This window comes from Arachis hypogaea, chromosome 2 (genome assembly GCF_003086295.3).
Source record: "Arachis hypogaea cultivar Tifrunner chromosome 2, arahy.Tifrunner.gnm2.J5K5, whole genome shotgun sequence".
Taxonomy (NCBI): domain Eukaryota; kingdom Viridiplantae; phylum Streptophyta; class Magnoliopsida; order Fabales; family Fabaceae; genus Arachis; species Arachis hypogaea.
Window position 1 is genome coordinate 1,204,067 of NC_092037.1, and position 23,206 is coordinate 1,227,272.

At 35.7% G+C, this 23,206-nt stretch overlaps 1 protein-coding gene across 8 annotated transcripts; it reads right to left on the reverse strand.

The window, feature by feature from the left end:
• Positions 1–2,155: 2,155 nt before the first annotated feature.
• LOC112731122 (uncharacterized) lies at positions 2,156–21,944 on the reverse strand. 8 transcript variants are annotated; one of them, XM_072212668.1, is made up of 27 exons: positions 21,557–21,805; positions 20,905–20,985; positions 20,584–20,721; positions 19,897–20,011; positions 18,767–18,877; positions 18,590–18,640; positions 18,394–18,494; positions 17,906–17,999; positions 16,232–16,363; positions 15,831–16,091; positions 15,656–15,734; positions 15,404–15,495; positions 15,021–15,104; positions 14,447–14,521; positions 12,939–12,986; positions 12,603–12,698; positions 11,101–11,330; positions 7,314–10,801; positions 7,111–7,190; positions 6,952–7,032; positions 6,118–6,189; positions 5,938–6,043; positions 5,766–5,820; positions 5,438–5,566; positions 5,239–5,356; positions 4,078–4,160; positions 2,156–2,764 (listed from the first exon to the last, which is right to left on the reverse strand). In XM_072212668.1, exons 4-27 carry the CDS (start codon positions 19,975–19,977, stop codon positions 2,473–2,475), a joined length of 6,039 nt encoding a protein of 2,012 aa, XP_072068769.1. In that variant the 5' UTR covers positions 19,978–20,011; positions 20,584–20,721; positions 20,905–20,985; positions 21,557–21,805; the 3' UTR covers positions 2,156–2,472. The 8 variants fall into 8 exon arrangements, with proteins under 8 accessions (XP_072068769.1, XP_072068773.1, XP_025636622.1 ...); XM_072212672.1 differs by having other exon boundaries at positions 15,842–16,091; positions 21,557–21,791; XM_025780837.3 differs by lacking the exon at positions 19,897–20,011 and having other exon boundaries at positions 2,156–2,761; positions 21,557–21,944.
• Positions 21,945–23,206: the final 1,262 nt, after the last annotated feature.

The window sequence follows — 23,206 nt, forward strand, 5'->3', positions numbered from 1 at the left end:
TTCATAATAAATAATGTACTATTATCTACTAAGTCACTAAGAAACTTATTGAGTTTTTAAAAATATTTACCGAAATAAATATTATATTGAAACAATGAATGAGAAAAATCATGGGTACTTTGTATCAAATTCATAATTTAAGTAAAAAGATTATAATAGAAAAGTTACCCTCACTTTATTTGGGCTATATTATATTAAAATTAATATAATTAAATCATATGCCATTGTAAACTAGAAGTATATTAGCCCAATAATTTATAATTTTGTATAATCAATTGGGTCATCCTGAAACAACAAGGATATGGAGAATTATTGAAAATTCACATTCACTAAAGAATTAGAATATTTAAATCTAATGAATTTTGTTGTGCTGCATGTTCTCAAGAAAAGCTAATTTTAAGGCCATCGCCAGTAAAGATTAAATTTGAGTCTCCTGAATTCCTTGAAATGATTCAATGCGATGTATGTGGACCTATTCATCCACCATGTAGATCTTTTAGATATTTTATGGTCATATTAGACACATCTTCGAGATGGTCACATGTGTGTTTATTGTCTTCTCGCAACCTGAAGTTTGCGAGATTATTTGCTTAAATTATTCGATTAAATATTTAAAGAACAGTTTTTAGAAAATCCAATTAAAACAATTTGTCTTATACTGGTGAACACACCTCTCAAGCTTTCGATACTTATTGTATGCCCAATGTTGTAGGTATTAAACATCCAATAGCTCATATTCATACACAAAATGGACTAGCAGAGTTACTTATCAAATGACTCCAATTGATTACTAGACCTTTACATATGAGAACAAATCTTCCAACCTCTGTTTGGGACATGCCACTTTACAAGCTGTAGCATTTATTCGCTTAAGGCCAACAAATTACCATCAATTCTCTCTTTTGCAATTAATTTTTGGCCAGCAACAAAATATTACTCATTTGAGAATATTCGGGTATGCAAATATAGAAATCTAACCATCATCACATAGAACAGGCTTCTGAAGAAAGTAGAACATCTGATTCTTTGAGTTTTTAGCTACAGTCTAGGCTCACCAGACTTGAGAATGAGCATTATTCCTTTATTCTTCCATCACTTTTTACCATGGGTTTTCTGTTGTAAAAGATAGCAATTTGGCTACTGTCTTGAGATAGAAAGGATGGAGATGGGCGCGACGGCAGAGATGGGTCTCACTCTCCAGTGTCCCATAACTTGGGAGTTATCTCATTTGACCCCTGAAATTGGCCTGTGCTCAGATGCCTATTTCATTGGCCCTAATTGCCCTCATTTACAATTGTGGCTCTAGCATGCCCTGGATCATCTCCGTCACCGGTGCTGATCTGCGCATTAAGACATGGTGGACATACTTTGGGCGCATTGGTTTCGCGCGCAAACCCTTTGGACCGTAGTGTAAGGGTTTTCTTGTGTTGGAATTATGTGTGTGGAGAAGAGGGTTTTCCCAAACTGGACGTGGTTCCAGAGTTTGGCCGACCATGCGCCGTCGTTTAGTGTGTCCCCGTGCATGCATTGCATCAATCAGCATTCTGGTGACGGAGATGATCGCAGGGACAAGTTGGAGCCACAATTGCAAATTTGGGGGTTCTAATTGGGCCAACGAAATTATGGGGTCATTGTGAGTATCGGGTTAAATTTCAGGAGCCAAATTGAGATTTAACTCAACTTTGGAGGTATAGAAAGTTGCTTAAATATTGTCTCGGAGACATCTTGTGTCTCTAATTCAGAAGTACAAAAATATCTTAAATTTGTCTTGGAAAGAAACGTTTTGCCTCCAACGTCTCTGTCCTCTCTTTGTCAAGACAACAACCAAATGACACCTGAAGTATTCAACTGTGGACAATGAAGGACTACGTTCCATCTTGTGTTTTATAGATGCGGGAACTAGGCCTTTTGCTATGTAACTTGGTCACTGGTTCCTGAAGGAATCGTAGTCTTCTTTGAGAGGATTACTAGGAGGAAGCGTATCTTTAGAGAGCCTAGGAATAATATGGAGTTGAATCTGTTCTAAAGGAATATAAGATGCCATTTGTGCATTATCTCAACTTAAGTGATGGAATGGGTCGGTGTGTCGTCATGGTTGGACTGCAATATGCTAGTTCAATAAAATGGTTAGAACGATTGTTATTAAGAGTTCTTTAGCAAATAATAGATTCTATATACATGCGATGATATCAATACTAAAAAATACATTGTAAAAATTAGAGTCCCCAAAAGCATGTAACACGATCATGTTTCCCAAAAAAGAAATAACTAACCACAAGGAGGCTTAGTATGGCACATATATAAACCCTAATTAGTAATCAGGAACAAAAATTCCCTGTTCTTTACTGCTATGAATGTTTCCTTTCCCACTTTCCTTCACGTCTGTTATCCCTTTCTCTTCGTTCACCAAGTTGCCTTGACTTGCTTCCCCTTGAACCATGCCTTTGGGAACCATATGCACTAGATTGGCCATCAAAAGCTGACACTAGTTCTGGATCTCCAATGCTGCCGGTATCCCCGAATCCCGGCTTCCATCAGCATTTTCTTCGTATAAGCTACTGCTGTCATCCTGGCTATCACGAGATCGTAAGATGGTAGGCTGGATGGGAAATGACCGGGACCGGAAACAACAATTGATGGTGAGCCTCCTATTGATGAACTCGTGGAGGGAATTTCCGGCTGTAAGCTCCCAGATCCAGCTCTAGTGCTGCCTTCGATAGCAGACCTTCCGTTTTCCCTCTCACGAAATCTTTCCCGGGGTCTACTGCAAGATCAAGACAACAAAATTTGAACCAATTTACCATGCAAATCCAAACAACAAAGATAATTATATCACTGGAGTGAAGATTGTGTTCTACTATGGACACCATCAACTTTGAACATACGAGAAACTATTTCAGGCAACAATTTTAGCCCACAATTGAACTAAGATTTTGCCTCTACATGGTTTCCATTCTCTCCTATCTCTTACATCCTTTTTCTCTCTAAAGCTTTTCCAAACCTAGATCTTTTCTTCCATCCACAACAAGCATTGGCATAGACCTTCCTCTTTTATCTGTTTATTTATTTATCTATTTATTTATTTTTTACTCTTTTTTCCTTATGAGAATTAATTGTCTACCTCAACTTTTGCAGTCTTTCATTTTTCATCATAATTTCCTTTTTTCCGCCAAGTATTCATGTGTGTGTATGCGCACGCATGTGTATCACTTAAAATATGAAAACCTAATGAACCTCAAGTATGACCATCCAAGGTAACATCAACATAAAAAAAAAAAAGTAAAAAGGACTACTGGAAAATTGATCAATCAAATTTTAATGAGAAGTCCAGAAACCACATGACCTCTAAACACTGTAGATCAGAACTTTATCCAAATTTGATCAATGTAAATATAAGAAAGAGGAGTAGAATCAATCCTTAATGGTTAGACATACAACATTGTACCTATGCAACACAAAACAACGATTAACAAACCTTGAGCCACTAACTGCGACCAATTACATGGATTAAATGTTGTAGCATCGTATTACTTATTTATTTTTTCAATAAAAGAAGAATATCATTAAGAAGGAAACAAGAATGATACAAGAAATTGGGAGCATAAGTGATCCACCTTTAGAAGAGCCAAAGGCAAACAAAAGAAAAGCCATCTATAAGTATTTAGCGCCATATTGTAACTTACATATAAAGATAGAGAAATCACTACTGAGTAACTTTCTTAGCGGGAAGCCTATAGTTTTCTTGGATTCCCTATTCCCTATTCAATTTATTGAACTATCGTCCATTTGATCTACTCTCTCCTTAACGGAGCTTTTGTAAATCTTCCCTACACAACCAAGCTGCCTATATCAATATTCTTCCAAGTTTTTTCCACAGGAAGTATTCAACTTCTTTCTAACGCATTCATTTTCAATCTTATATTATCTAATGTGTTCATTCCTACGACACAATATTCTGGATATTAAGCTTATTCTTGTTGGCTTTCATCATCCATTAATTTCCATATGATGTCTTTTCTGAATTTTTTTATTCTGTAAGAAAACCTAAAAGGAATGTAACTTGATATAATAGCTTACCTGCTGTGAGTGGAGGAAGGATAGTCCCGTCGAGATGTTCGAAGTCCTGATTCGGCTTGCTCTATTTCACGCTGGAGTTCTCTCTGCATACAATCGGAAGGTATTATTATTTTGAGGACCTGAATCAAACCACCATAACTATATTCTCGAAGCCTCAATCAAGAAAGTCTGACAAATGGACATGTCAATAAATATAAAATAATGCATCCTCCTGGGAAATAGTTGGCAACAAGACAATACAACAAAGACAAAATGGCACTGCAGGTGTAGGATACCAGCTTAATTACACAAACAGAACCCGTCATGATTACTGAACTGATAACCCGGAAGTAAAATTATGAAGAAAATAATTCCTCAGAAGAAAATTGCTCCAACAAATGTATCACACACAAGAAGCACTGTAAAAATAGGTGTGCTTGATATCTAGAAGGCCTCTTCATCCATCAAAAAATCATAATTCCATAGTAATTTACAGGATAAACATGATCTCATGGCTAAGGCAGTTGCTAAGGAGCTGAACATTTGTTGAATTACCACATTTAAGCAAAAATGTGATAAACATGCAATTGTATATATGTCCTATATATAGTCTTCCATGATAGGTCCAACCACACAGATTGTCAGTTACTTTGTGAAGGAGAAGATTCAGTTTGTAGAATAGGTTGCTACAACTTTAGTGTTCTAATGACCTATTGGAAATATGTCTACTAAGATAGCATTTGGTAAGTGTTTTGAGACAGAGGAGCTAGAGACCTTGGGGACAAAAACTATTTGAGAAGGGGCAGAACAAAAACTTAAAAATATCCATGTCTATGGACAAATTTCAAAAAGTAATTTATGTGCTTCTAAAATAGAGACACACAAAAGACATGTCTCCAGGAGGATTTTTAAACCAACTTATACCTTTGAAGAATGGACACGGTAGATGGTATCTATTGTCCCACTGTTTCTGTCCTTTTTGTCTAAAAACAGAAAACAAAGACTACCTAACTGCCTTAGAGATCAAAACCTGGATTACATACATGATTACACCTAAACTTAAGCATTACAAGGGGTAATGCTTGACTAACAGATTTAGTAAGACTTAATGGACAGGGCTAGTACATGTAGTAATGCTAACATAATTCAGGACGGAAAATCATGTTGATAAAGTGAAATTACTTGTGTGTTCCTCTCCTTCTCCATATCAAGATTGTGACGCAGTTCCCTTGTTTTAGCACGCTCTATTTCCAGCAACCTCTGTCTCTCTAGCTCTTTTTCCATTTCAGCTGCTCTCTCCCTGTTGAACATTTTCAAAAAGATCAGATTTCACTACCATCAAGAGCCAAAAGCAGTATAATTATCAATAATGGGTAAGAACCTATCAAGTTCTTGAAGAAGTTCTGCCTCCCGTAGAGTTGCTTCTTCTAAATACTTTTGGCGGGCATGTCTTATAAGTAGTTTCTTTTGCCTACGAGCTAGAATATCTTCTTTGAGCTTGGACTTTTCTCTGGTAAAATCATAAGAATAGGTTTCCAAACACTTAGCCACAGAACTCACTAGCAAACACAGCCAAAGGAAGTAAATGCTGTTTTATTAACACGGTTTCTCCCATTTGCATTCTCTTTCTAGTGGAGTCCTATCATTGCTTCAGAAAAGAAACATATGATCACTATGGTAAAAAAATAAAGAATCTTATAATCACTTACAGGGAACGAATGCACTCTCTGATTTGCTGAAGCCGTGAAACATCCTTTTCCAAGGCTGTAAAATGATTAAATTTTGTAAAATCGACAACAGTAGCCGCAATGACAAAAAGTTACAGGGGAAGTTTAGTTTTGGTTACATGAACCTTTATACGCTGGAGTTAAAAGTACTTACCGGGTAGACTTTGAATCTGATTACCGTCTTTGGCATCCTTAGTCTGTTTTGGTAGTGTATTTTCCTTCTGTATAATGTCTAGTTCAAGCTCCGCCTCCTCTACCTCCTAGAAAATGGTCAATTACAAGTAACAGGTTGAAATTTTTAAAATAATAAATGGATTCAATTGACCATGCTTACCATATCATCTTGGTCAATTTTATTTGAAAATATATCAAAGTACGAGTGAACGGCTGTTAGGTTGGAAAGGACCTGTTCAAGTCAGCAAAGTTTAGAAGGTAACCATGGATCAGAAGTGAAAGTACGCAATGATATGCAAAATCTAACCATGTATCTAAATGACCATCCTTTAAAACTGTTGCCTAATGTAAGCAGTCATAAATTGCAATTTGCTAAATATTTCAAGGGCATGTGGGATTAGGACAGAATGATGCTGGTTTGACTTTACCCTACTAAATAACTTAAAGTGACAGAATTTTTACTGATACCAACCACTAAATTAAAACTATCTGATATAGATTTTGAATACAAACACTTCATGTGTCAATGAATACAAACTTGAACAAATAACTTATTTGTATAGATTTTGAATATATTATGCAAACGTAGATTTCAGTTTATTAAAAACATTACATTAAATTATTTTAAGATAGTTGCCAGAATTTGACTGAATTGCTTGAGAAAAGTCATTATCAGCACTAATAGTTTATACAGACAATGTACAAGGAGAATCCCTGTAAGACCCCATTATTAATCGAAAGAATAAACACAAAAGATAAAAAGGAATGTCTGGGAAAAGTTAGTAACCCCCAACAATATACCATCCAGTTTGTCAAAAGCAATTGTCATAAGGCAACACTCTAGGTCCATGCAGTACCCCAAAGTTTTGTTACTCAATATTGGCATCAGTCATGAAACAGACACATCAAACATATGGTGTATCTATAAAAGGAATGAATCTGGTTAAAATTTAGATTTTCATCAAAAGGATGACATGATGATTAATTGTTATACCTGGAGAATAGATTCACGGGTGTTGGCAAATTCTGGATCACAATACTTTGGAGAACTTGACGAAATTACTTCTTTCAGGGCCTAACATAAGGATAATTATGAAAATCAGCATGGGGTAAGAAAAACGTAAATATAAAATTTCTGCATTGATCAAGATACCATTTTGGCCTCATCTCCCTCGTCTCTAAATCTACACAGAACTTGACAAGTCCTTTTCTCTATGTCCCCAAGCTTGCCATCTAGAAAAAAATATAGGGCATAGAACTTATGGTTATAAGCAAGCATAAATTATCCGAATTACAATATGCCAATTCCACATGGTAAAGATTATTTAGCATAATAGAAAGGCTAAAGATCCATACCATGTTTTGTTGAGCCTAACTCCTCAATACTTCTCCATACATTTTCAGGAATTAAAGAAATATCTTCAACTGGTGAGTACAAGCAAGCACAAGCAATAAGTGCCAATGAAAGTTGTAGGACAGGACCATCATGCACTTGTTGCGTGTTATGCAAACAACAAATAGTATCTGCTGCCATAAGAAAAGATTGAAGCTTTTGACGCTCAGCAAATGGAATGTAATTTGAAAGAAGTGCCATTGCATGAACCCTTATTTGTAATGAGGAATCAGATGATGCCAGTACAACGACCTCATCCCATGTATTGGAAACCAGATGAGAGAGAACATGATCTGGAACAGATACAGAAACCTTATTTGGAACCAAGTCACTGCAAATTTTAGAATATATAACTGCTCTTTCTCCATTGGTGTACTGGCCAACAAGTTTTCCCAAATGTTTAATAGCTATAATTCGTTGCTCAGGCTCAGCATGGCCCAGCAATATACAGAATAGTTCTTTTAGAGGAAGTTCAGTTTCTTGACTGTAATAGATACCTCTCGCAATCAAAGAAGATAGCCATTTATCACTCTGCAATCGCCATGAGATTTTCGGGGCACTATAACACACTTTCTTGATTGCAGAGCAAATTGTGCCTATCACATTATCCAGGCAAAAGCCACTGGGAATTCCAAGTAGACAATCAACTATCAAGGAAGAAACTTCCCAGCAATGGTTTTCTTGGAGCATTAAGATCAATTCAGAAAGGCCTTCAAGACCTGTTGTCCAATGATGTGTGGACAGTTCAGATGATTTAACAGGGGAAGAATTTTCATAATCTTCAGTACTCTTAAACTTTTGAGAAACTGATGTCAAAGATTTTAAATAGACAACACACTCTGCTGCACTTATTGTCAGTTTTCTGGTTAGCTGATGATGAAGATTCCAGCAGCGCTCAATAGCTGGATTAAGCTCATTAATGAGACCCTCTATGTCTTTGGAAAAGCTCTCTAGATCATCAGAATGCAAATGGCACTGATCAACATCATCAATAGCATTATTCATTTCAATCTTATGAGCATCATTCTCAATTATAGTGTTAGAGACATCACTAAGAAACCATGACTTTGGCTTTGAGTTATCATCAGAAATGTCCCCATCATTCGCATGGTGGAAAGGAGGCAGCTGAGGAGGAATAAGACCAAAGGCTTTTAGTGTATTCACTAACAGGACTTTGCAGTTATCCATAACACATTGAAATGCACTTAGATAATCATAGAAAGAAGTGGTTGGCTCGATATCAGGAAAGTTTGCCCAATTTAATAAACACTGCAAAAAGTCTCTCTTGTAATGAATAGATAAGTCAGGAAAAATTGATGCCAAAATAAATATAGCCAGTGCTACATTGTACCCATTATCATCAGAATTTCCTTCTATCTCATTCTTCTGCTTAATTTTATCAAATAGAACATTGAAGCATAATTCCTCAAAGTTAAGACAGGAATCACCATCCGACAACCTTTCATCATGTGAGATCTTGGACAAAGAATATGAAATGATAGGCCTCAATATACGCAATACAGATTCAAGAAATGAAACGTCACAGTATGTAGAACTTGAGAGTGAAACCAACACTTGCACCAATTTAGGTGTCTCGGGAACCATGGCTTCCATGTGCTCAACTATAATAGACTCAAGTATATAGAGGATTATAGCTCTTGCATTCTTTGCATTATAGCCCTTTAAATTTTCATTACCAATTGAAGAAGCAAATGAAAATGGCCACGAGCACAACTCAGAAAACCAACACAGAACATCAGGCACAAGAGCAGAAGAAACAGATCTCAGTTGCAAACCAACAGCTTCCAAAATAGCTTCCCCAAAAGTTTCAAATTGCTTTTTCACACTAGGAAAGAACTTCCAGAGCTCAGGATAGATTGCGCGGAAAGAGTTGTCCTTACGGTTTTGATTACACTGTTCAAACTCTCTTTTAGCTGAAGAATCATGTTCGCCCCTGGAATCTTCAAGTTTAACATCTTTATACTTTCCATCGACAACACTATCAACAACAGCAAGATCATCAGCAAAAATCGAAAGTAAGTGTGATAGCTGAGACAGATCTGATGCAAGGAACATTCTGTCCTTCATATACTGTTTTGCATTGTGAGATACTGCCATCCAACCCAAAAATCGAACCAAAGGGTATGGTGAACAAGAGAACTGAGAAATTCTCTGCATCCATGCAGAAAAGGGAATTAAGTTTCCAGACAGGCAATTATTCTGGATTTTTGTTATTAATTTTTCCTTGTCATCTCCACCACTTGAAGCAATTACAAGTTGTTGCAGCAGCAACCAACGTCGCTCTACCCCTTGTGTTCTTTCTTGTGCCAAATGCAAACTGCCTTCCTTTAGCTGCTGATGGAAAGATGACACCATCTTGTTCAAGTCTTCAGCATATTTTAAAATGATATCTATCACATGCTCTGGAGGACAATATAGTTTGGTGCCAGAGTGCAAAAAATACAAAAGACTCTGCAGAAGAATCTCATGCATAGAGATTTGATCTCGCCGCAGTCGTTGGATTAGGAAGCTACATAGCAAAGCTTGGTTTTGTCGAACCAATGTAAGAGCATCAGCATATTGTATATCATGTGGAGACAGCTTGATAACCTGCTCATCAAATCCCTCAGTAAAATAAGGACAATCTTCACCATCAGATATTGTTGAATGATATTTTCTATCTAATTCAGCAGCCTCAAGCAGTATGTGAAAAACAAGTTTATCTCTTTTTCCTTCTAAATTTGCTACTGTTTCCAAATTAGCTTTATTCGTTCCAGAAGCCTTATTTAACTGCTTAATATTGTGAAACTGCAATGTTTTCCTTGCATTGATGTTGAAAAGGTCCACAAGTTTCGAAGAGGCTCCAATAGACAACATGAAATAAGGATTTACATAGCATTCTGCAGCCAATAACAATGCATCAATTGCAGCATCATGGCTTTCAACAGTAATATCACTTCGAGAATGAAAATCTAAAGCCAAGCGTTTAAACTCAGAAGCACGAAGCTCACAATCATGGTAGTTCAAAAGTTGAAAATAATCTGCTTGCAAGTTTAAATAGTCAAAACCCCGACCATCATTCAAGAGAACATCAGTGGAATGTTTTTCAACCATTTGACTTGATTCGGCGCTCATATCCCCAAAGTTTGCGACAGAATTATTTTGACTAGGAATGCTAGAAAACTTGGTCAAGGCAATATTCTGCAATTCTGGTGGGGCAAAAAGTAGATTGCGGTCTTCAATGGAATCAGATTTTCCTGCTGTTTCTGAAACATCTGATTTTCCATCAGATTCATCTTGCCCATTTGGCTTAGAGAAACCACTACTACCATTAAAAACAGATGAGAGTGGTGACAATACAGTTTCTGGTTCTGCTGGTTTGGAGGCAGACTTACAGAGGTCAACATCAGGTGGCAATGGCATGTGCGGTTCCAATATGGAGAGAAGCACACTGCAAAAGGAAGTAAAAGAGTAACATAATATCAGAATAAATAGATCCTAACAAGTTTCTTCATCTTAAAATAAATATTAGTTTTATTCACCCCTAAACATTAACAACAATAGCCACACACAAAGTCAACTGCATTTTATGTGGCTGCCAAAGAATTTTGCTAAAATATAATTCATTCACAACGTGGTTGTTAGAACGGGAAGATCAACAACATACAATATGATTACATGAACAGAAAAACACCGCATTGAAAGAGTTGATAAATCCCTAAGCTACAGCACAAGAAAACCATGCATTACCTAGGAGCCACAGATCCATGCCTCCACTCTGATTCCAAAGAAGGTAGTACAGCTGGCTTTCGTACTGCAATATGGATGATATTTAGAGCAATCATGCAGTTGTGTTCCTGTTTTTCTTGAAAAGAAGCTGGAAGATTCCCAAAAGCTATTTTGCTTTTCGATACAGCAATGGCGGGATCAAGAAAAGGCTCCAGCATCTCCACAAGAAAGAGGATTCTGTGTTTAACTTCCTGGAATTGGCACATGTAGGAGTAAATATTAACAAACCTCATCCACCTTCTTCAAACATCATTCTTGACAAAAAATATCATCACTCCAAATAAAAACCTAGAACTAGTAAATATTACCTCAAATAAAATATCAATTCCAACTTTTTTTTTTTTCGGAAAAAAAAAGAAAGAAAGAATAAAAACAGAAAAGAGATACATTGACAAAGGGAAAGAACAATGGAGAGGGTGAGAGAGGTGGCGTCAGCGGTGACAGCAACGAATCAATGGAGGAGGCAACAGAGAGAGAGAGAGAGAGAGAGAGAGAGAGAGAGAGAGAGAGAGAGAGAGAGAGAGAGAGAGACCAAATGGAGCCTAAAAGAATGTAACATCAAATTCTACAATATAAAAGGGCATCACTCAATTCTCTGGCCCAGATATGGACCAAAACTAACTGCTTGGATGAGCTATAAACAACAAGTGAGCTGACACATGATTATATGTCCAGGTTACCAGTGAGTTATTTCAGCTTGCTCTAACATCCTCCCTGAACGTTAGGGATCTCACATTGAATTCTGGGAGTCCTATGCATAGAAGTTCGCTTTATCTGAACCTCAGCATGTCTGTAATGCATTTCTTCTTAGAATAGTTATATTTTTTTACTTCTTAGCATAGTTCTAATTTTGTGTGTCCAAGAATCCCTTTTTTTTTTTCTCCCTCGATGGAGTTATCACTATAAACATATAGAATATTCAAACATACAGAATATTCTGATTTTGGATCCCATCTCAGCCACCATGACACATTTTATATGGATTCCCTTGATTTTGTCACTTAGCAGAGTACTTTTGAGAAATATTTGTATAGATTTTAAACTTGAGTTACTCTTCTTTCACATGATAGTACTTTTCCTATTGATAAACCATTGTGAAAATCCAAGGTATTTATTTGAATATAGGTGCTTAACTAATGCCAATGACATTTTTTAGTGGTCAGGCCAATTAAGGCACTTTATCCTGATGTGTCCAATGTACCATGCTTGCACATATTGTGTACTTCACTTGTTATTACATAATTGTCCAAATAGTCGTTCCAAATAGTCGTTTCTATACAACACTCCCTCTGTGTGTGAAATGTCTTGAGCACAGTGCAACAACTTCATCACTATTCATAGGCCTCCAAGTTCTAGCTTAAACTTCAAGGTTAGTTAGTATGGCACTGAAACGTCTTGATACAATGTACCAACAATAATGGAAAGGGAAGCAACAATTTTAATTCTCATTTATAGTGAAGTACCTTATACTTCCCCAAAATGTCATCCATGTGCCCGGACAGAGCAAGCAAGATATACTTCAAGGCAGCACGAGCATGAACAAGTGAATTGTGGGCATCCTGAAAAACATGCTAATCTTAGCTAGAGACCATAAGATTAAGCTTAGTAAAGAACAGTTATCACCAGAAAAAATGGGAGTATGGAACGAACTTTCAGGCACAGCAACTTAATTCATTCAACAAATGCATTGCACAAGATGCCAAAGCAAAACTACCTAAAGGTAGTTTGAATGTCATAATGCAAGAAATAACGATCAGCACCCAAGAAGAACATGATGTATTGAAGATTGACAAACAAACCTGTATGACACCCAAAAGATCCTCCATCAGCTCCAAAGCAAGATCAACCTATGCAAAGCAATCCCATAGATAAGGAAACAAACAATATTTAATACCAACACTTAAATCTTGGCATATGTCCATAACACAGAATACAAAATCGAACATTTACTCCACAAGAATTTCCTACATATATTTATATATACTATTAAGTTAGAAATTCATTCAAATAGCAGAAAATTCCTTTTAAAAAAAATCTAATATGTATATATATATGCTAATGCTAAGGGGTGAGACTAGCATTCCCCAAACATATAAGTCCATCTTTTTAACAATAACTGGTACCCCAACTACTTCCACTAACACATTGGTTCCAATTGTCCAATTCATCCTCATCATTGCAACGTTAAGCTTCCTTGTTTATCTTTATCATCCGGCATCCAGTCTCATACAACTAGGTAATAAAAAACTAAAAATTCAAAAATCAGTGTTGACCTTTGACTTTAACACACCCTCCTCTTTTATCCAGAATCAGTACCGGTTGTGTAAGGGAGCATGTGAAGTTACAAAGCCTACATCATAAAATCACTTTTCTTTGTTTAAAAAGAAAGGGAAAAAGAAATGCAAGCATCACCCTCACCGGAGGAGGAAGTGAAGACGGAGAGATGGAGAACTAGAAGATGATGAGGATGAGGCAATGGCGGTAGAAATTGGAGCTGTAGTGGTGGTGGGTTTGTGGGTAAGGGGAAAATGATGATGATGGCCACAACAGTAAGGGGTGAAAGTGGTGGAGTGGGGTTACGGTTTGTGGTGTTGTTGATAACGATGATAATGATGGTGATGACATTGGTGGTGGTCAGTGAGGGGTGATGGTAGTGGGTGGGGAGGGGCAATGGCAGGGTGGAATGGTGGCAGTGAGAGTGAGTGAAGAGCAATGGCAATGGGGTGGTGGCAGTGGGATGGGTTGAGGCAAATGGTGGTGAGGTGGGGGTGATGGCAATGATAATGGAGAGAGAAAGTGAGGGTAGATTAGTAATTTCATAAAAAAGCTAACAGTTAACTGAGTAAGTTAACCTTGACTAAACATTTGATAATTTTGACAGAGTATATCTTTTAGGGGTCCTTTTGTCAAAACTTGAATCTTTTAGGGATCAAAATAGCTATTTACTATTTAGGTAATATAAAGCCTATATGAAAATCAGCAATTAAGTGAAAGAAACCAACCCTAAAACTCGATCAAAGAGTAGCATAGATAGCGCAATACAATAAAATCCCAACCTCCTAACTCCCTAACTCCAAACAAAAGCATTAGATAAAACATAGAAATTTGAACATGATACGGAGCGAGCATAGATAAAACATAAAACCAGGTTTGGTATTTATGGGTGGCGGTGACTGGTGAACTTTTAATAAGATGAGGATGATTATGATAAAAAATAATGATAATGACAAGTACATATAAAAACAAAACAAGGAACATAACATCCCCAGAGTATTTCTTAAATCATATGGAATCAGGTTGAACCTACCTTCGCAATCACCTGAGTCATCCATGGTGCTAGCACACCAGAGCACAAATCAATCAGCACACATGCAGCCCTAGCCTACAAAATAGTTTATTTGAAGTAAGTGGCTAACCCAGAAGAGAGTAGGTGTACAATTTATTACGGAATACTTCTATTCTATCTACTTTATAGTTAATTATAGCAAACTATAGTAAATGAGGATTAAACTTTAGACCACTTGGTCATAGATGCAACGTATACGATATAACGAACTATCAAAATAATCAAAATAAATGAATAAAATAATAAAATAGAAGATGACTTGTCTCCTGAAAGTTTAAACTGTTGGAAAGAAATACACGACTCATTCAATATATAAGAACATTATTAATGTATTTATTCTTTTAATAATAGAAACATCAATCCAACCTCTGATAAACTGTCTACACCAGACTAGAGGAAAATAATAGCAAGAATGACAGAAGATGTGATCCACATAGCTAGAGTGACTGGAGATGTGATCCAATCAAGCAGAAGACCACAGAATATAGATGATTCAAGAACAAAATTAACCATTAAGAAATAGCAGTTGACGTACATGAGATGGTGAATATGAAGAGAGATAACCAGCACATGCATGAAGAAGTGGTCGATATGCGTCTGATGTTGCTGTAGCGACAATCTGCATACATGGCCCACATCAGGAGAACAAAGTCTAAGAAAATCATCAAAAATAGATTTTAAAAAGAACATGTATAAAACATCCAGAAAATAGAATCAATAAAAAGGGATGGAATCCTCTCAATTTTTTTTTTCACTTGATAGGATAAAGTGTGATCTCTCACCATTAATTTTATAAGTGGGACCAAGAGAAAACATGAAAGAGAAATCATTGAAGGGTTAGAGATCACACTTTACTCTCTCAATTGAAAAAAAATTGAGAAGATCCATTCCCCAATAAAAAAGCTTTTTAAGCATAACCTGGGATAAGGCCTGTTGTACAATAGGCTGCTTCCATAGCGAAAAAGTCTCATCAACAATTTCAAAAGGATTGCTCACCAATGGGCGCAGAGCTATCAAGGAGAAATAAAATGATGAGGAAATTAGCACATCATTTTTTACTAGGGTAGCATTCCATTTCAAAAGTCTTCGTTATTTCAATGACCCAAAATGGCTTCATTATGCTGTAAACCTGATTTTAACCACAACATCAACTCATTATTAACACTCAACCTGGAAGCAGAGCTTGTACAAGTGGCAGCACAGCCCAAAAGTCTGAAGCTCTCTCTGCCAGCTTGCTGCAAAGGACAGTCTGCAAACAACAATGTATCAAACAGTGTGCAAAATAAAAAGAAATTTGAGAAAAAGATAGGCTCAAGGAATGATATATCATTTTACTGTAACAAACCTGTGACGCACAAGAAAATAAAACATTTAAGATTCCTTCTTCCAGTGCTGCAATATCCAATATATTAAGATAACTGCAATCCCAAGGCTCATCTGGCATCCGGAACTCCTCACCGAAGAGGCTTGAATAGTCAAATAAGGTGAAAGAACTCGACAGTTCAAGTTTTGATTTTTCTTCCGAAATAGATAATATATCATTTTGAGGGTTAGATACATTTTGATCGGTGTCAGGGTTTATGAACTTCTGCATAATTCTAGCTGCCTGAAACAAGAGAAATAATATACCCAGAAATAAAAATGAAAATGAACATTTGGAATGGATTGAGCAGGGGAAAAAAAGGAGGATAAATTCACAAGTCAATGTAAAACAAGAATTTATTCAGGCAAGTACATGACTAATACCGTTCTACAAACACATCCAAGATCAGAATCTTTATATGCCTTCCTCAGTAGCACAAAAATTGCATCTGGCCTAAAAACTATGGCTCGATGCGCAGACAAGATAAGAGGTGATGTACTTCGTGATCTCCTAGGCTGCATTGAAAAAAAACAGTAGAGGAGTGAGAAACGTCATACAAGTGTAACCCTCAATAATTAAGAATAAGTAGATGGAGGGAAAATAATATAAAGGTTTTGCTCATGATTATCCTTGAGAAAAGTAGAATGTTTTATATAAAAGGAAATGTTTTAAGTTTCAAATCCATTGAATACATTAAACACTTCAAAAGTTTTCCACTTTTGTCTCCTTAACAAATGCCCTTAGGAACTCACTAGCAAATCCCATAATAATAATCAAGAAAAAGCCAGGAGGAGACTGCTTTTTTCCCATGGATTTCTGTATAAATAATGTGGTATATAATTAAAGAGGCCATTTTGTAATGAAGTTTTCAATTGTTTTTTTCTTTTAAGCTCTACTTTTGGTTAAGGAGATTTCCTTATCTTCTTTTTTGGATTAAAAAAATATTATTTTAATCAAAGAATTATTTTGGTTGAGGTCTTGAGGTGAATTACTTTTTTGGTTGCATTATTCAAAACCATGGAAAAAAAGATGATGTAAAACCATATGATTCAAGTTGGTTGGTCAAAATGGAGGAGTGTTTTGAGCTACAAATAAAATACCTTTAAAACACACCGCCATTAGACCAGCTATGTTGTTTGGAACAGAATGTTGGATGGTAAATGGAGAACACAAACATAAGCTTGGTGTGGCCGAAATGAGGATACTTAGATGAATGAATGACTATATAGGAATAGATAGAATTAGGAAAGAGGACGTGCGAGAAAGTCAGAGTGGCACCTATGTTGAAAAGATGATGGAATCCTGTCTCATGTGGTTTGAACATGTTGAGAGAAGACTACCAGACCATGTAACGAGGGTAGATTAGAGTGAAGATACACCAAAGGTTAGAGGCAGAGGGAAAACTAAGACTTTGAATGAGAAGATCTAGAGACATCTAACCATACATCATACCTTACAAGACTGAATAGCATCATTGATCCGTGTAGCCAACCCCACCTAGTGGGATAAGGCTCTATTGTTCTTGTTAATTAAAAAATAAATATTGGGAGAAAGCATGTTACAAGAGATTGTGAAACTTCTTCACAAAGATAAAAATAAAAGACAGTGAAAACCTAATGGACTAGATTCTGTAATAAATAATGAGAAATTGAGAATCTCATTAAATGTCAACTAAAGTAACATTCTGTGTTGTTATTTGGTGGAAAAAAAGAGGCACTGTTTTTTCTATTTCCTCTTCGTTTATTGGTGTTGAATCCTAAAGAAGAATATCTTATCTAATGCTCCAAACACATTGTTTCACTTCTCTAATGAAGATGTCTTTTCTTATTAAGAAAATAAATAAAGAAATATTGAACCCTGGATCGTAGTGAGATTAAGGGATCAGGCAGTATATTCATGAATATGAATTTTAAAGTTGAAACAGACAAACTCATCCCATGAAAGCCAAGAACAGCGCATACAGAGTGGCAGAAAAAGACAAAAATACAATTGAAAAGCAAAAGTTTGCTAATAAAGGCAAGTGGACAAGATATCAGACAAATGATTCTAGAAGCTACCTCAAAGTTAGAGGAAACAGTTAAAGCCGTCGAGGGTTGACTACTTTTGGAGATATCAAGATCTGTGATATTTCCTGAAGGCTTTGAAGAAGTCCTGCAATTACAGAATAATCAATATGGATACAGATGCATTTGAGATTTGTACTTCAGGAGATACAGTTTTAGAAGTGATAGAGAGTATATTAGTACAGATTAGGTATGTACAATAAAACCACATCAAAATTCTTACAAATTGAGTGCATGTTAATTTAAGCCAGAAGCACCAAAATGAGCAAAATAGCTGGCATTTTCCCAGCAGGTAGGGTGGGCTATACAACAATTTGTACCATTGGGTTCTCTATAAGACTAACATATAACAACACTTCGTTTCCAAAATTTCGAATATGACATTAGTCAAGAAAACCCAACCAAGACAAGGAACTATAAACAAATAAAACCAGTACCAAACAAAACTTGCACTGGCAACAAACAAGAAAAAGCAATCTAACCGTTCATTCACCACATGAAGAATGGGATAAAGAGGACCCGCAAGCATGGATATAAAGCGTAGGCTAGACTCTGGACTATCTGGAAAGGTTGTAAGGTCTGCCTGAAGTTCATAAACATTGCACAATCAATACTTAAGAAGGATAGGGAAAAAATGGAATTGTGATAAAATCATGAAAGAAGAATCCCGAATTTCACCTCTAGTTGTGGAAGAAATACAAGTAACCGACTCGTCAAGTCTCGCAATAACTACAAAACTATGAAGCATCAGAAATAGAAACAAACAATAATAATAACAATAATAATAATAATAATAATAATAGACAAAATAAATTACACAATAACCATATTTATGGAACCAAAAATTCAATCAACCTGGAGATGCATGTCATGAGGATCCTGTTTGTGTGATATAATATGTGGTAGCAAGTAATTAACAACTGGTTGAAACTCGGGCTCAAGACCAACCACAGAAACTCCAATCAGCTGCAAGAGATAGATTGTTAAAAACAAGTTTAGTAACGCCAAATGACAATCATTTGAAATTTAAACCTTCTTTTTTATAGAAAAGCATTTCGTTAAGATGAGAAGAAGGATGATACAAATTGGGGATAAGGGTTCCCCTATACAAAACAAAAGGTTTATCTATAAACATAGCTTTTTTTTCCAATCTCTCAACATGTCTGAGAGGGAAAGTCCCCTATAGAGATAAGCTTACAAACACTTATAATATAGTAAGTGTAAGAATACGAACCTAAAATGCTTAATAAATCATTAATTCGCCTCAGAAGCTCAAAAAGTAACTGAAGAAACAATTTGTGTGTTTGAAAAAAGGAAAGAGTCTAAAACTTAGTCTAGATGTATTGTATAACAAGGGCTGAGCTTTGCATTACTTTTCTATGAATCATTTTCTTTTTCCCAAAAAGATAAGGTATTTTCATATATGCAATAAGGAAGTACACAAGGTCATAAAAGACCAACAGTAACAAAGAAGTGGGCATTCCCAATACATTAGAAACAAAGAACAAATAAAGATTTCTAGAGAGATTGCTGGAAAAAAAAAAAAAAAAGATAAGTTAGTAGAACTTTAGAGCTCCTTCTCTGCCTCGTTAATTTTATGTGAATCTGCTTGCATTTTAGTTTATCTTCCTGATATAAACACATTATGCCTTGTACTGTGCGTTACCCTCTTTCAAAAATATAGAGGAAGGGGAAGGTTCAATTAACATCTGCATAATGCATTGACATATTTCCACCACCTTATAATTTTCATCGATATAACAACTGACTCAAAGTTATCTAACGTCTTGATCATTTATGTTAGCATTTCGATAAATTGAACAAAAATATGCAATAAAGAAGCTCTTTGAGGCCAAATCTCTCTTATTTATTTATGTCTGTCTAAAATCCCCATATAGTTTCACTTTCTCTCCCTTTTCAGAACAATGGAGAAATTTATGCAGAACTTTCTTTTGTGAAAGGTACATAGTTGTAGAAGAGACCACCTTGTTAGTTGGGAGGTATTTGTGAACCATGAAAGCAAAGGGACTTGGGCTTTGCTGATTTGGAGTCCACGAACAAAGCATTGACAACTAAGGGCTTTAGCATTTTCTCCACAACCTACACCGTAATGTCATCAAGTCAACTGGGCTTGCATCTGAATGGGTGGAACACCAATTGTGCAAGTTAATCATATTAGTGCCTTGAAATTTATTTATCAGGATTTATTGTCGTTCCATTCTATATTCTCCTCACATTTGAGAAGGGTTCCCACATTACGTTTTCGGAAGATATTTGGATTGGTATTATTTTGTTTTGAGGCAGTTCCATAGCTTTTTTCCTATCCTCTATAAATAATGCCACCTATTTAATGCATTTCTTTCCCTCTACCCTTCACTTTCAATTTTACCAACTCAAGAACCTGAACTTTTGATTCCTTAGTGTTTTTTGTTGTAAATCTTGTTTTTCATTTATTGACTTCGCCTCCAAATAGACAAAAACTTCCAATTGCATAACTCCCTCCACCATTATCTCTGATTTTGTTAAGGAAATAATAATAATATGAAGCTTAGGTTACCAACAAAAGTGGCATAGAAAAATCAACTGCAACAAGGGAGAGGGAGGCGGGGGGTGGATAGCAATTCGATAAGATTTAATTTGTCACATGATGAACATCAGAAAGAAAAGCATACCTGAACGAAGAAAATGGCAATGGGATTCCCACGCAAACAAGATATCCTCACATATCGACATGGAATATAGTTTGTAGGGTAGATCATGTCACGTCTAGGTGCTTCACAACGTGGTCGAACTTTCTGAAACGTCTCAGGCTGGCAAGCAAATATAATCAGTAATATAATCAGTAAGGATTACATAATGACACTTTTGATCTTGGAAAACACAGTTAAATCATAAGTCACATAGGTAATTCAAATATTGAACAAACACAAGTGCATCTCTCTCCAAATGAGGGTAAGTTTCCAATTATCATTGTCTAAGAATTTTCCACTAACCTTGTAACGCAATCCAACTGCAATTTCCCACTCAAGTACAGACTTGTTGTAAATCCGTATGTGTGACAATAGGCAAGGCTCCTGCAACATGAGCATACAAATACCACTTAGTGATGTGAAGAGATGCACAATGATAAATTTGTACAACAACTTTAATCCCACACGAAAAGATTTATCTAGCATTTTGACACCAATTCGAAAGGAATCAACACGAAACATCCTATTCACATCACTCAATCTTTAAATTGATTAATGCTCAAACCATGCTACATGACCAGAATTTCTCCTGCCAGAAGAAGTTGGCAATCTTTTGCGGTTGGAGGAAATCATGGGTTAACAAATCTAAAGAGTTCAAATCATAGTCTGCCACATAATTCTGGCAAATTTTATACCTAACAAGTATTTTTTTTTCCTATTTTTGAAGCATGAAAACCTCAATACAAGGCCAAACCCAAGTACTTGTTCATCACCAATTTATCATTCTTGAAACAAAACTACCAATCACAAAACCAACAAGAGGGTAAACTAAGCTGAGCGATGTTACACTTAAAAGAAATCCAAACCTAAGTACTAAGTAGTGACTAAGCATCCATGAAGACTTAAAAATAAAAACCCTGGAAATAGAAGGAAGAAGAGAATGAAATGTACGGACATCGAGTTCGAGAAGAATCCACTCCTTGGTGTTGGTGGCGGTGGACCAGTGAGTGCGGAGGTCGGTGTCGAGAACGTGAAGTGCCTTCTGAGAAGGGGACTCCCTGGACATGGCTTTCACCTTGTACGGAAGAGCCTTCACTCGAGGCTCCAGCTCCACCTCCATCTCTCTAATCTCTTTCTTTCTTCTTCCTTCTTCCTTCCTAGCTAGTAACTACCAACCTAATACCTCATCCATCTCAACCAAGCTTCATTCAACTTTTTACTCACCTGATTTAGGGATGGGCAATTTGGGTATTTCATGTAAAACATTTACTTCATTCTAGGCTGGGTTTGGTAAAGCTTTTTCAGAAGGTAGCACAAGCACGTCATTTTACGTTTGGTAAATTAAAAAGCTCAAGTGCGTGCTTGCAGCTTTTAAAAGTTAGGGGTGCTTTTGAAAGTACCTAGGAGGGAGCTTTTCAAAGCTGGCTTATGCTTACCAAATTTTTTTCATTTTCCCGCACATATTTCCCGCTATTATATTGCCATTAAAATCTTCATATATTTCTAACTTCTCTTCCTAACTTTCATAAAATCTAACACAATCTTCATATATTTTTTATTTTTCAACCTAATCTTCACAAATTTCAACACAAATACATCTCTATCACATATTAAAGTTAAAAAATAGAAGAATTTATTTATTATATTTATGTTTATTATGAATTTTTTATTTTAACATTATTTTATTTTAAAATATTATATAAAATTTTAAAGAATTTGAAAAAAAAATTATTTTTTTGTTATAAACATGTTTATTATAATTTTTTCAACTTTTAAAAGCTGTTTTACCAAACACAATTATGGTGCTTGTACTTATTAAAAGCAATTTTTAATTTGATTTTACCAAACGTAAGTGCTGCAGCTTTTAAAAAGCTGTCTTTTAAAAGACAGCTTTCATAAGCTACTTTTAAAAAGCAAAAGCTTTACCAAACCAAATATGTTGGCTAATTTTTTTTGTTATGGAAGTAGAAGTGGTGATATAGTTTAACATTGTAATTTGTTGTGTTTTTTAAATTTGTAGAAGTACACAAATCGGAGGGTCGATTCTGTATCTCAAATTTTTTAATTTTTTTAAACACAAATCAGACGGTCCGATTTGTGTATCTCTCACAAATCGAACGGTCCGATTTTTGTACCTCTACAAATCGGACGGTCCGATTTGTGTACTCCAAATTTTTTAATTTTTTCAACACAAATCAGACGGTCGAGTACATAAATCGAACGGTCTGATTTGTATACTTTAAAAATCGGTCGGTCCGATTTATATTCCGTATATTAAATCATTCCACATTTTAGAAAAATATCACAGTTAATCACAATTTAGAAAAACACCATTGTTAATCCAATATTAAAAATAAAAAAGTGAACTATGTTTCCCCACCCATCCATGATTATTTAAAAAAAAAACACTATCAATTTGATTAAATTTTAATTTTGTTCTGACTTTTGTTAAAAAATTCTAGACAATTTATTCCATTCTATATTTAGAATTTATTTGGGTGATCTTTTAAAAAAATATATTTTTTAAGTTATCTTTCTTAAGAGATTTTATAAAAAAAATAAAAGTAATTTCTTGTTTGAATATTTTATGCAAAATGATCTTTTT